The sequence below is a fragment of the Telopea speciosissima genome, chromosome 2 (genome assembly GCF_018873765.1).
Source record: "Telopea speciosissima isolate NSW1024214 ecotype Mountain lineage chromosome 2, Tspe_v1, whole genome shotgun sequence".
Lineage (NCBI taxonomy): Eukaryota > Viridiplantae > Streptophyta > Magnoliopsida > Proteales > Proteaceae > Telopea > Telopea speciosissima.
The window spans coordinates 60,469,847-60,483,584 of NC_057917.1; the positions used below are offsets into that span (position 1 = coordinate 60,469,847).

General features: G+C 42.6%; 1 protein-coding gene across 3 annotated transcripts in view; it reads left to right on the forward strand.

Annotated features, from left to right (window-relative positions):
* Positions 1 to 13,738, forward strand: part of LOC122650286 (endoribonuclease Dicer homolog 4-like) — a 46,864-nt gene that overhangs the window by 4,201 nt on the left and 28,925 nt on the right. For all 3 annotated transcript variants that reach the window (XM_043843661.1, XM_043843662.1, XM_043843663.1), the window contains exons 4-8: positions 10,523 to 10,663; positions 10,771 to 10,843; positions 12,386 to 12,450; positions 13,247 to 13,399; positions 13,495 to 13,623. In XM_043843661.1, the coding sequence (XP_043699596.1) occupies positions 10,523 to 10,663; positions 10,771 to 10,843; positions 12,386 to 12,450; positions 13,247 to 13,399; positions 13,495 to 13,623 (561 nt within the window). The remainder of the gene's footprint in view (positions 1 to 10,522; positions 10,664 to 10,770; positions 10,844 to 12,385; positions 12,451 to 13,246; positions 13,400 to 13,494; positions 13,624 to 13,738) is intronic.

The window sequence follows — 13,738 nt, forward strand, 5'->3', positions numbered from 1 at the left end:
GCTAGAATTTGTGTGGAAGTTTTGGCGGATGCTCCCCTACCAGCTTCCATCCTTGTAGTTGATGACGAAGGGTTCTCCTTCAACCAGGCTGTCCACTACAAATGGACCCCTCCTCAGTGTTTATCTTGCAAGGTGTTTGGCCATTCGACCGGAAAATGCCCTGCTGCTAGGCATGGCGCCTCCGCTGAAGATCCCTCTGCAGTGGAAGCCTGCCCTGTTCCGCTTTCTTCTTGCGAGAATCCATCCATGCCTTGGAGATTTGCCCCAGCCTGTTGCTCAGTAGTACCTCAGTCGAGGTCCCTGGTTCGAAAATCATATCTCTAGCTGTGACAGATTGCAGAAGTCTCCCCGTCGTGAATGGGGGAAGGAATCCCAACCACAGCCGTCCCTGTTGTGACCGGAGTAGCAAGTCCCAAAATTGCGGCCCCAGTTGTCCCTGTTGTTACCGGAGTAGAAGTACATGCCTCTTCCGCTAGCTTCTGCTCTTCGCAATCTCAACCATGGTCGGGGAAGAAGCCGCCATCGTAGATCTCGCCAGAAAGGCCTCTCGACCTCGATTTCTCCTCGTCGGCCTTCTCCCTCTGTCCTAGTGGTCCCCCTTGCAACAGCAGGGTCAAACAGGTTCTCCATTCTCTAGTCTACCAGCCTCTGTGACGATGTAGTTTCCTCCTCCCTCGATGCGCTGACCTCCTCTCTGCTTGCAGCTCCTGTAGCACCTGTTGAATTTGCCATCCCTTCTGTCTCTGTTGAGTCTGTCGCCCCTTTGCAGGTTTCCCCTTCGCCTCTCGGTATCTCTGCCTTCCTCAAATCGTTGCCTAAGGGATTTTTATCCCATAGGCCCTCTCTCTCCCCGACTTCTCCTCCAACCAATGTGGTCCCCCTCCCAATCGACGTGGTCCCCACTACGTCTACTTCGCCTTTATCCTCTCCCTCTCTGGCCCAGTCCTCCTCTGGTCCAATTGGTCCAGATTCCTCTTCCTTTTCCTATCCCTCTCTGGCCTAGTCCTCTCTCTGCTCCTCTCAGGCTGGCCCATTGGGTCCTAACGGTCCTGTTCCCTCTAACTCCTCTTCCCTTAATTCTTTCCGTCTTCCCCTCTTTTCCGCTTCTCAGTCTATCCTCATTTTTCGTCATTGTAATCCCAGCTCCCCTCCTTTCCCTAGGAAGTGTCCTTACATTTCTTACTCCCTGCACGGCCCAAAGTTGGATTCGACCCTCAATTCAGATTCTAGAATTTTCAATTTAAGTGGTGAGCCTATTGACCTGGGTTACTGGGTCCTCTTTGAGCGGGGATTGGCTCTTCGGTTTTTGGTTGGGCTGGCGCTTTGTTCTTTGGTGCACTTTTTGGTTGGGCTTAGGCCTTTGTATTGTCCTTGCCTTTTGGTAGGGCTTAGTGTTGGCTTTGCTTGTATCTCCCCCCTCCCTTTTTTCTCCCCCCTTTGGTAATTGAATTATTTATTCATACAAAAAAAAAAAACTAGAAAAGGAGGAAAATCAAGCGATCTTGATTATTCTCTGAAAAGAAATACCATTGTAACCCTGCCTCCAAGTTTTCAACATTGAAGGAGGAAAAGAATGAAATCATTTTTATTATGAATTCTGCAAAACTATATACCCTTCATTTCACTTGATCCAACTCTTTGAGGAGAGAAGCTTGCCCTTGAAGCTATTAGGAAGCTTGCTGATGGAGTAAGAAGTAGTTTGTTGTAATGTGGGTTCAAGGGTCCAGTAGGGTTTATATTGTGTTGCCCTAAGGGTACTATTGTAACTTGTTCTCATACACATTTATTATAACTAAAGTGGGCTTGTGTCTCATTGACACCAGTTACATTTCCCCAAATATTCCATCATGGTATCTGATCTAGGAGAATCAGTCTTTGGATTCGCGTCTCCCTGCTCATGAAACCCTAGACCACTGCTGCCTCTTTTTCTCTTTCTTCTTCCCGCACTGCTAGCACCACCATCGTCTACCACCGCCCTCTCTCTCTCTCTCTCCCTGGCGCTACCGCCACACCATCACCTCACCACCTCTCTCTCGCCTCACCTCCCGCTGGCCGAGAGCCCCTACCACCTTGCTCTCTTCCCTGTTTTTCCCTTGGTGGTGATTATTCTTCCACCAAGGGATCTCTTTTTTCTCACCCATGACTTAAACATCTCTCTTTTTTTTGTTTCTTGGACATTTTCATGTGGTCAGAATTTTTGTCTACCTAGTTTCCCTTATTTTTCTGTGATCAGCAGCCATGTCTGATGAATCTACTGCATCTACTGGACATGAAGGGGTGGTCCCGCAGCGTGAACGCAACTTCCCCTCATTCCCTATGAACTCCGTCAAGCTTAATTGGAGTCAATTATTTGATGTGGTCTAGATCCTGCTCTCTTGCTGTGGGTTCCCGTGGTCTTTCTGGTCATCTCATGGGAGCCTTTGTGAAGCCTTCTACTGCTGGTCCTACTCAAATCAAATGGGAGACTGATGAAGGTTTGGTAATGTCCTACCTTCTTAATTCCATTGATCCTGCTATTGCCCAGGGTTATCTTCTTCTTGATTCTGCTACAACCATCTGGAAGGTTGCCAATGAGACATACTCCCAGGTGGGCAATGATGCGCAGTGTTATGAACTCCGTACGAAGATTCACCAATTGCAACAAAAAGATCTCTCTTTATCTCTCAGTACTATTCAACCCTGAGAGGTGTCTAGCAGACTTTGGATTTTTATAGGCATTTCACCGCTACTTGAGTACCTGACACGGTTGCCTTTCGCAAGTGGGATGATAAACTCCGTGTTTATGATTTTCTTGCTGGATTAAACATGGAGTTTGATCAGATACGAGCACATGATCTCAATAGGGATACGTTTCCTTCTCTTGAGCAGGCGTATGCTATTGTTGCCTCTGAGGAGAGTCACCTTACTGCTAAGGTACATTCTGTTCCCATGGAGAGATCTGCCACCGGTACACGTCCACCGTCCCATGGTGTTTCTCCTCAGGGATCTTCCGCCTGTGGGACTAAGAATCCCACTTTTGAGAAAGCTCTTGTGAAGTGTGATTATTGTGGGAAGGAGTGTCACACTAAAGACCGATGCTAGAAGCTTCATGGCCGTCCTCCTTCTCGTGGACGTGGCCAGGGTCGTTTGCTTGGGGCTGCTGCCCATCACACTGCTATTGATGAGAACCCTACTGATGTACCTCTTTCTTCAGATGAGATTCACCAACTATGGCGTTTGATGTACAGGCTTGAAACTTCTTCTTCAGCGCTACCTGCCAGTGCCAGTGTTGCTTCTGCCTCTGTCACCCCTCAACCATCTGACTCCTCTGCTCCTTCTTCATCATCAAGTATTTCCTTCTGTGGCCAGTGTACCTCGGGTGAGTCCATCCCATTGATAATTGACTCCGGGCCACTGACCATATGATTGGGTCTCATTCCCATTTTTTTCAGTATTTTCCATTAGCAGGTAAACATAGAGTTCGTATTGTTGATGGTTAGCTTTCCTCTGTTTCTGGTAAAGGATCCATCAAATGTTCCTCTAATTTATCTCTTTCTTCAATTTTGCATGTCCCTAATGTCACAACAAATCTTTTATCTATTGGTAGTCTCACCAGGGATTTAAATTGCAAAGTTACATTCTTTCCTTCTCATTGTCTTTTTCAGGACCTGGAGGTGGGAAGTACAATTGGTTGTGGTAGAATGGATGGTGGCCTATATTTGCTTGAGAGCTCTTCCTCAGCTGTGTCTATTGTTGCTTCTCTTCCTAGTTTCTCCAGATTTTCTTTATTTGATCTTTCTACTTGGCACTGTCGGTTGGGTCATCCTCCCATTGGAACATTATCTAGACTTTTTTTTCGGATTTAGTTAAACGGTGTAACTTGAACAATTTTATTGTGATGCTTGCACTTTCGCAAAGTAGACTAGACATACTTATTCTATTTCTGATAATAGAAGTTTGGTTCCTTTTGGTGTGATTCATTTTGGTGTGTGGGGCCTTGCCCGGTGTATGTCTGTTTCTAGCTTTCGTTGGTTTGTTACCTTTATTGACTGCTTTAGCCTTACCACTTGAATTTACATGCTCCACTAGAAAAGTGATGTTTTTTCCTGTTTTTAATCTTTTCATAAGATGGTGCAAACCCAATTTGATGCCAAGGTTAAAATTCTTAGAACTGATAATGGGATTGAATAAATGGTGGGTGCTTTTCAAACCTATTTACGTGATCATAGGATTATCCACCAGACTACCTATCTTGACACTCTTGCTCAAAATGGTGTAGCTGAGCGTAAGAATTGACATTTTTAGAAGTGACACGTTCCCTTTTGTTTTCCATGAATGTCCCTTCTCATTTTTGGGGTGATGTTGTTCTTTTAGCATCGTATCTTATTAATCGTATGCCTTCCCACGTGTTGGATAACCGCTGTCCCCTTGATTGTTGCAATTCCCATCCAAGATTGACTGCACAAGATACCAAAACTTGAACAATATTCAGCTTTGCAACAGGGGCAAAGGTCTCCTAGTAATCAATGCCATATGTCTGAGTGAACCCCTTTGCCACGAGTCATGCCTTGTACCTATCCACGGTGCCATCCACCTTCTGTTTCACTACAAACTCCCACTTGCATCCAACAGTTCTCTTTCCAGGTGGAAGAATCACAAGCTCCCATGTGTTTTTTTTTTTTCCAGGGCTTCCATTTCCTCCATCATTGTTGCCTTCCGATAGAGCTTCCTGCCAACTGTTAGGAATACGAACAGAAGAAAGAGAAGAAACAAAAGCACGAAAGGATGGAGAAAGAGAGTCATAAGAAACAACATGGGATATAGGATGCTTGGTGCAAGCCCTGACACCTTTGTAAAGAGCAATAGGTAAATCAGGAGAAGAAACATTACCAGGTGGAGAGGCAGGTTCTGGAACCAGGTTCGGCAATTGAATGGGTACCGGTGCAACAATGGATTGAAGCTGCTTCTGTTTCCTTGTATAAGTTTGCACATTAGATTCATTAATCCTCCTCTGAAAGTCACTAATGGTTTTCTGGACTGGAGTCTGGACCGGAGTTTGCTCCCCCTGAATAGGAATGTCAACAACATCTGTGATGGTCTCCTCCTGTATAGGAACCTCTCCCCCTGAGGCAGAGGGAGGACTAGGAGTATGAGGAACAGGAACAGACTCATTCTAAACTGACTGGAGGGGAGGTTCTATGGTGAGCACATCTTCACTAACACTCTCCACCTAAAGAGGTGGAGACAAATAATAAGAAACAGTCTCATGAAAAACAACATCTATACTGACCAAGGTACGTCTGGTAAGAGGATAATAGCACTTGTACCCCTTCTGGGTGGCAGAGTATCCTAAGAAAATGCAGCGGAGACTACGGGGTTCAAGTTTACTAGGGGACCTAGTATCCTTGGCATAACAAACGCAGCCAAACACCTTAGGGGGAACAATAAAGGAAGAAGAGCCAAGTAAGAGCTCGACAGGGGACTTGGAGTCAAGAACCCGACTGGGCAGCCTATTAATCAAATAGGCTGCAGTGAGGACAACATTTCCCCAATAAAAAGAAGGAACATTGCGAGCAAACATAAGTGCCCTAGCCACCTCCAAGAGATGGCAGTTTTTCCTCTCAGCTACACCATTTTGGGCTAGAGTATCAACACAGCTTGTCTGATGTAAGATCCCATGGGCAGCAAGGTATCTTTGGAACTGACCTTCCATATACTCTGTCTCATTGTCACTTCTCAAGACCTGGAGAGTAGCATTGAATTGGGTCTGAACCATCTTGTGAAAATGCTGGAAACAAGAAAAAACTTCATTTTTTGGAGTGTAGGAGGTAGACCCAAGTGAACCTGAAATAATAATCTATAAAAGTGACATACCACCGATGACCAGAAAGAGAAGCTTTTCTACTAGGACCCCACACATCAGTATGAACCGAATGAAATAAGGAAGAAGATTTTTTTATTAGAAACTGGATAATTTGAACGTGTCTGTTTGGCCAAGACACAAGGCTCACAAAAAAAATCTTCCTTATTACAACTTTTAACTAATGCTGGAAATAAATGGGATAGAGTTCCTAATGAGGGATGTCCTAGTCTAGAATGCCATTGGTGTAATTCAGGGGAGAAAGATGCAGGGTGACAGAGCCGAGAGGGTAATGCTTGTGTAGCAAGAGGGTCTCCATCAAGCAGGTACAGTCCATCATGCACTTTACCCGATCCAATCGTCTTCCTCGAGTCCAGTTCCTGAAAGACACAATGGGTAGGAAAATATGTCACTTTACAATTCAGATTTTTAGTAATACTACTAATAGAAAGAAGATTAGTGGTGAAATTGGGAATATGCAACACAAAAGACAAGGTAAGAGATGGGGAACAGCTAATGGACCCTTTCCCTGAAATGGATGAGAGGGATCCATCAACTATTTTTATTTTATCCTTGCCAGAAGTAGGGGAATAGGTGTGAAAAAGGCTAGAAGACCTGTCATGTGATCAGTGGCACAGGAGTCGATAATCCATGGAGTGGAGACAACCGATGCACAATGATTAGCAAAGGAAATACCTGAACGGGCAAAGTGGGAACCTGAGGGATTGGAGTAACCGGAAGCAGATGTAGTAGAGGTAGCGGAGGTCTGTGATATACGCCGGAGAGCCTGAAATTCTTTCTTGGAAAAACCATTTTCAGCAGTGAGGGCTGTCGCCACACTTTCAGTGTGATTAGCCTTGTTTTTAGTCTTAGGACAACCACGTTTGGCCTCAAAATCAGCGGGTTTCCCATGCAATTTCCAGCACTGAGCCTTAGTGTGATATGGTTTGTTGTAATATTCACACTTCACAGGCTCTTTTGCTGAAGCAGCAGATGCAGAAGCAGTACTCTCTGAAGTAGGAATAGGGTTGGAGTCTGCAGCAGCCTGTAAAGCTGATCTCTCAACCATTGGGGTCAACATCACAGCAGCCCGACGTGTTTCTTTACTGTGAACATAAGAAAAGGTCTCCTCCAATGTGGGGAAAGGAACCCTACCAATAGCTTGCACATGAATGGGATCATAATCAGCATTAAGGCCAGCCAAAAAATCATACACCTGAAATTGGTCCACATAAGTCTGATAAGCAGTGATGTCGGCAGTCGTAGAAGGCTGAAATCGAGCATAGTGATCCAGTTGCTGCCATAAACTTTTGAGGACAACATAGTATTTAGTGACAGACAACTCCTTCTGAGTAGTGTTTTGGAGTGTCTTCCTGATCTCATAAACCTGAGCACCATTACCCAATCGGCCATAGGTTACCTTGACAGTAGTCCATATCTGTGTGGCAGTGTCAAGGAGAAGGTACTGACTGGAAAGGTCAGGTTGCATAGAATTTAGAACGAAGGGCATAACCATAGCATCCAATGCAAAAAAGAGCTCGATCTTCAAGAAGGGGAGAACTCCAAAAAAACGTAGAGACAGGGCAGCAGCTATCGATCTTGATATGTAATTAAACCATTAGTTGAAGAGGTTGGATTGAGGGCAGTAGCTAGATCGTAGGATCACTATTGTTGCCCTAGTGAGTGAAGAGAAGCAAGGAAAAAGAGAAGGGAGTAAGAGAAGATCGAGTGGAAGAGGGTAGAAGAGAAAAAACGATGGAGGGGATGGGGTTTTGAAAACCTCAATTAGAGTAGTTGGCTCTAATGCCATGTTAACAAAACAGAGAAATAGGAGAATGCTTGAATGATCGATATGATCAAACAAGCCATATATTTATAATATGAAGAGTTACACCCTAATGACAATAATACCCCCAGCATAGCCGACATAGCTAGGCAGTACTTAAACATAAAAATAAAGCAATAAAAAGACCAGAATACCGTGGGGTATTCTGGTTTACATTATTCAACAAGATGTCTTTGACTGATGAAGATCTTGAGGATGGTGTAGCTCTTGAAGAAGGTATTAGAGGACAACAACAGCAGCCCATGGTTCAGGGGGAGCAGCTTCCTCTTCCTACTATTCAGGGGGAGCAATAACCTGTTCAATCTCCTCCCAAGGTCCTGTCATCTCCTGTTCCTGTTCAATCTCCTCTTAAAGTGTTTGTTCGGTCTCAAAGAAAGAAGAAAAACACCAAGCCCACCACCACCACTGTATCTTACAACCAATCGGCCTTACCAGATCCGAGTCCTACAGATGTTTCTTTGCCTAGTAAGTCTCTCTCTTTTCATGATCCCAGTTTAGATTTACCCATTCCAATTCAAAAACCCAGTAGAACCTGTACCTAACATCCTATTTCCAATGTTGTGTCCTATGATGCTCTTTCTCCTACTTTTCAAGCATTTGTTTCCTTGTTATCATCTGTGTCCATCCCTAACTCTTGGCAGGAGGCACTAGCTACTTCAATGGAAGGAAGCAATGAATGAAGAAATGAGAGCCCGACAAAAATAACGTGGGATTTGGTGCAGTTACCTTCTGGGAAGAAAGCTGTAGGATCTAAATGGGTATTTGCTATCAAACACAAAGCTGATGGCACCATGGAGAGATATAAAGCAAGGTTGGTTGCTAGGGGATTCACCCAGATATATGGGATTGACTACCAGGAGACTTTTGCACTAGTGGCCAAGATGAATATTGTTCGAGTGTTTCTCTCCTGTGCCGTTAAATTAAGGCTGGGAGCTTCAACAATTAGATGTTAAAAATGCATTCTTGCATGGGGAGCACGAGGAGGAAGTTTACATGGATATCGCTCTAAGCTTTACATCTCGGGAGACTCATGGGAAGGTCTATAAGCTTAACAGAACATTATATGGTTTGAAGCAATCTCCCCAGGCATGGTTTGGTAGATTTCTCAAAGCTATGGTCTCCATGGGCTACAAGCAGAGTAATGCAGACCATACATTATTTATAAAAAGGATAGCTGCCATATTACCATTTTGATTATTTATGTGGATAATATAGTCATCACTGGGAGTAGCACTGATGAGATTACTCCTCTGAAGAAATTCTTGGGCACCGAGTTTGAGATTAAAGACCTAGGAAAGTTGCATTATTTTCTGGGCATCGAGGTAGCCTATTCCCCTCAAGGGATTTCCCTCTCACAACGGAAATACACCCTTGACCTCTTGAGAGATACATGCATGTTAGGGTGTAAGCCAGCAGACACACCCATTGAACCTAATTCTCATCTTAGCAGTCAGAATGGTGAGCCTGTGGACAAGGGGGGCTACTAGCGGTTAGTTGGCCTCCTTATCTACCTATATCATAGTTGTCCGAATATTGCATTTTGTTACGGTTAGTTGGCCTCCTTATCTACCTATATCATAGTTGTCCGAATATTGCATTTTGTTAAAAAAAAATGCATTTATCCACCCGTGTCCACCTTTGGATAGTCCACCATGTTAGAGCTCCTGTTTGATATACATATTGTTTCCTCCCTTTCCTACAAGGTTGGCCTTCTAGAGGAAGCGGTTCCAACATGGTATTAGACTAGGCAAGGGTCATGGTATCGAGTTCCCCTGGGAGTGGGCAGGTATTAAAAAATGCATTTATCCACCCATGTCCACCTTTGGATAGTCCGCCGTGTTAGAGCTCCTATTTGATATACATATCGTTTCCTCCCTTTCCTACAAGGTCGGCCTTTTAGAGGAAGCGGTTCCAACACATTTGTTATGAGCTTGGTTAGTCAATATATGCATGACCCTTACTCGATCATTTGGATGTTGTGTATCGGATATTGGGATATCTCAAGACTGCTCCTGGTAAAGGGTTCCTCATCTCATCCCATAAACACCTTCACATTGAGTCCTACACTGATGCTGATTGGGCTGGTTGCCCTGATGATCGCAGGTCCACTTCTGGTTACTGCACCTATATTGGTGGTAATCTTGTTGCCTGGCGCAGCAAGAAGCAAACAGTTGTAGCTTGATCAAGTGCAGAGGTTGAATTTTGTGCCATGGCCAATAGCATAGAGGGCTGCTTCAGGATCTTGGCATTGATGTGAGGTTTTCATGCATTTGTACTCGGACAGCAAATCTGCCATTAGTATTGCCCATAACCTGGTTCAGTATGATCGAAATAAACATGTGGAGATTGATCACCACTTTATTAAGGAGAAGCTTGAACAGGGTGTAATTTGTATTTCTTTTGTCCCTTCAGATAATCAGTTAGCAGATGTCTTTACTAAGGGACTCAGTACTAAGAGTTTCATGTCTATTGTTAGCAAGTTGGGCATGGTCGATATCTATGCACCAACTTGAGGGAGGAGTGTTGTAATGCGGGTTCAAGGGTATTATTGTCCAGTAGGGTTTATATTGTGTTGCCCTAAGGGTACTATTGTAACTTGCTTTCACACTCAATTATTATAAATAAAGTGGGCTTGTGTCTCATTGACATAAGTTACATTTCCCCAAATATTCCATCATAGTTACTCAAGAAGCTAATTTGAATTCTAAGACTCATGTTATCTTTTAATAAAGTAAATGGATAAAAATACAATGAAGATTCTCATTACTGAAAAATCATAGCTCTCATTGGTTTACTTATCTACTCTTTGTGCTTACTGTGTGTGATATGGACTGCAGGTTCTTGTTATGACCCCTGAAACACTACTACGTAGTTTACACCATTGCTTCGTCAGAATGGAGCAAATTGCACTTTTGATATTTGATGAGTGTCATCATGCACAGGCACAAAGCAGTCATCCTTATGCACAAATCATGAAGGTACATCTGCTTCACAACATAATTGTTACATCCATTCATCTAGAATATTTTGTTTCCTAGCTTTCATACCTGACTCCTTGTAACAATTTGTGTTAACGATTTTGTAGGAGTTCTATGAAACTGGTGCATTGAAACGTCCACGTATATTTGGCATGACAGCATCTCCTGTCGTGGGAAAAGGTAATTCAACATTCTCTTTTCTGTTCTAAATCAGAGTTTGATTCATTTTTTTTAATAGATGACCAAAAAGTGTTTTAAGAAAAAATGGTAAAGGACAAATCCTGTAAAACTCCCTTCACAACATAATATACAGCAACAACAACAGAAAGAATGGCAATATGCCGAAACCCAACCAAAGCCCCAGCAAAGGCTAGTTAGTGAGGTAAGGAGTGAGGACCCAAAAAACAGCTACTGTCTGTTAAGACCCTGTCTGACCAACTCAGCTGGTAAGAGATTGCAAAGCAAAGCCCATGGTTTAAAAAATCGGAATCGGATCAGTCAAACCAGATAATTCGGATCAGAATCAGCCTTGACCAATCCTGGTTCTGAACGTTCTGGAGGGCCGATTCTAGGGGTTTTGGCCGGATCGCTGGTTTCTGATCTGAGATCTGAGGGGCTGATTCTAGGGTTTTTGGGTCAGGCCGATTCGAACGCCAATTCCGAGTTTAAAATCCTTGGCTGATTCTCCATGAACCAGTGAACCACTAGCCGGAACTTGAGCCAGCCCATGAGCACAGCTTGAAGTCACCTTCAACAATAGTCTCCAGCCATCGATTTGCAACTGCAATGTCCATATCCTTAATCAACTCTTTATCAGTTGTCATTGAACTGGTGGTGCCAATGGGGCCCAAAAAGGCCAAAAGAAAATCACCCTCATGATCTCTAAACACGCCCCTTATACTTGCCACTTGCCAGATAAGGATTTCCCATGGAACTCTTATCTATTGAGTTTAATTACATTTTGGAGAGGAGTTTAAATTTGTTGAACTTTTGCATGGTCCATCTGGGAGTTCAATTCAGTTTTTGCCACCTGAGAGAAGCAGCTTCGTATCTTGGCTCAATCTGCATCTTTCTTCTACCATTGTCTATTCAATTTTCAACTTCCACCCCTCGAACTATTTTAATTTCCTTGAATCTTGTTCTGCTTGAGGTCAAACTCTGTCATATATTCTGGCTGGCCTCAACTAGGAACCTTTTTCTGTTTGGGGTGGGGGGATAGTACTAGAAACCTGTTGTATTTGATTCTACCTTAGAAATTTACTTCCTGCTGATCCATCTGCTTTGCAACTTGCAGAGTGTTACAGCTTTTGGATTCAGAAGTTATGGTTTGCAGTTAAACATGATTTCTGACAAGCATGATATGTTGTCACATCCATATAGCTGATTGTATATACTAAAAGTCACTCTAATGATTTTCCTTTTACTTGACTGGTCAATAATGAAATTGCATTTGATATGCTAATTAATTAAATGTATCTAAAGAATATACACCTACTTAAGTAACAGCAAAATACAAGATAGACCATTATGATATTTAGATTGAGTATCAGGTGGAATAAAAACTTATTGTTTGGGAGTACAATATTGAATATTCCGGGAAAATGGAATAATATGTTTATTTAGTCTATGATCTAGGGTGTGGGAAAATGTAGTTCACTTTTATCATTTGCATAGATTTTTTTTTTGGCTGTATGACCTCATTTGATTGAACTGCTCTTTCAGGCGCGTCCAATCAAGCAGAACTACCAATATGTATCAACAGTCTTGAGAAATTACTTGATGCAAAGGTGTGGTCTGATGACTAAATGTGGAAAATGTTTCCATCTACTTGCATGTTTATCTGCTGTTGTGGTCTTGAAGATTACTATGAGGACCTGAATCAAGACCTCTTCTGGTCTCTCCTCCTAACTGACCTCTACATATGTTTGACACAAAACAGTGGGGCTGAGACTTATTGTAATTTGGCGTTCCACAAAAGGTTTCCCAAAATCAAAAGTTGGCCCATTTTATGATCCTAACTTCCTAACCATCTGTTATACGTACTTTTCAGTTAAATAAGAGCATTTGAAAAGGAAATAAAATGAGAAGGTTAAGTGTCCGCCGCTTCTATTCATACTGGAATGACAAGGGATAATAATAGTGGACCATTACCCAAGTTTGAATTTAATTTTTAGTGTTTTCAAGTTTCCATGGTCCCAATCCCTGCTTCCAACACCAAATCATATTAGATGAGTTTGTTTCCCTCATGTAAACAAATGTTTCGAAGCCAGCAATCATAAAGTGGAAGCATTGACGAGTTTTTACATATTTACATATTAGGTGACCTTTGGCCATGTTGTTTGTGACTTGTACGATTCAACACGATAGAAATGGGGGTATATCTACTAAATAGTTATAATCATCTGATTAGTCAGCTTTTTGACATCTTCTTGGTGAGCCTACTGACATGTGGATCCAGAAACTCTTCGGTGTGCTCCAATTGTATGCCATGGATGTATGTTTGAGGAGGTTGGAGATATGGATGTCTAACCTAGATATAAAACAATTTGCGTGGCTGATCTTTAACTCCTTTAATTTTCACAGGTTTATTCTGTTAGTGACAAAGAAGAATTGGAAACTTTTGTGGCATCTCCAAAAGTAAAAGTTTATTACTATGGTCCTGTTACGAATGCTTCTTTGAGCTATGACGCATGTCATGCATCCTGTGTTAAAAAACTTGAAGAGATAAAAGGCCAGGTACTTTAGTATTATATTATATTTTGTTCATTTCATTGGATTTTCTTTTTCTTCGATGGGCTTTTACATATTGCTATCTATTGTGTTAAAAACAGTGTATGTCAATGCTGCACAAGAAGGCAGATGATCGTAGTCGCCTACGAAACAGTCAGAAGTCACTTGGGAAGCTGCATAATAATCTGCTTTTTTGTTTGGAAAATCTTGGTCTTTGGGGAACAGAGCAAGTGAGTCAGTGGTTTTCTAATTAATGATGCTCATATTAATTTATTATAGTTTCTCCATTTTGACCATATGTTTCTTTTGAATTCAAAGGCGTTCTTGATGTTTAGAAACTTTTTT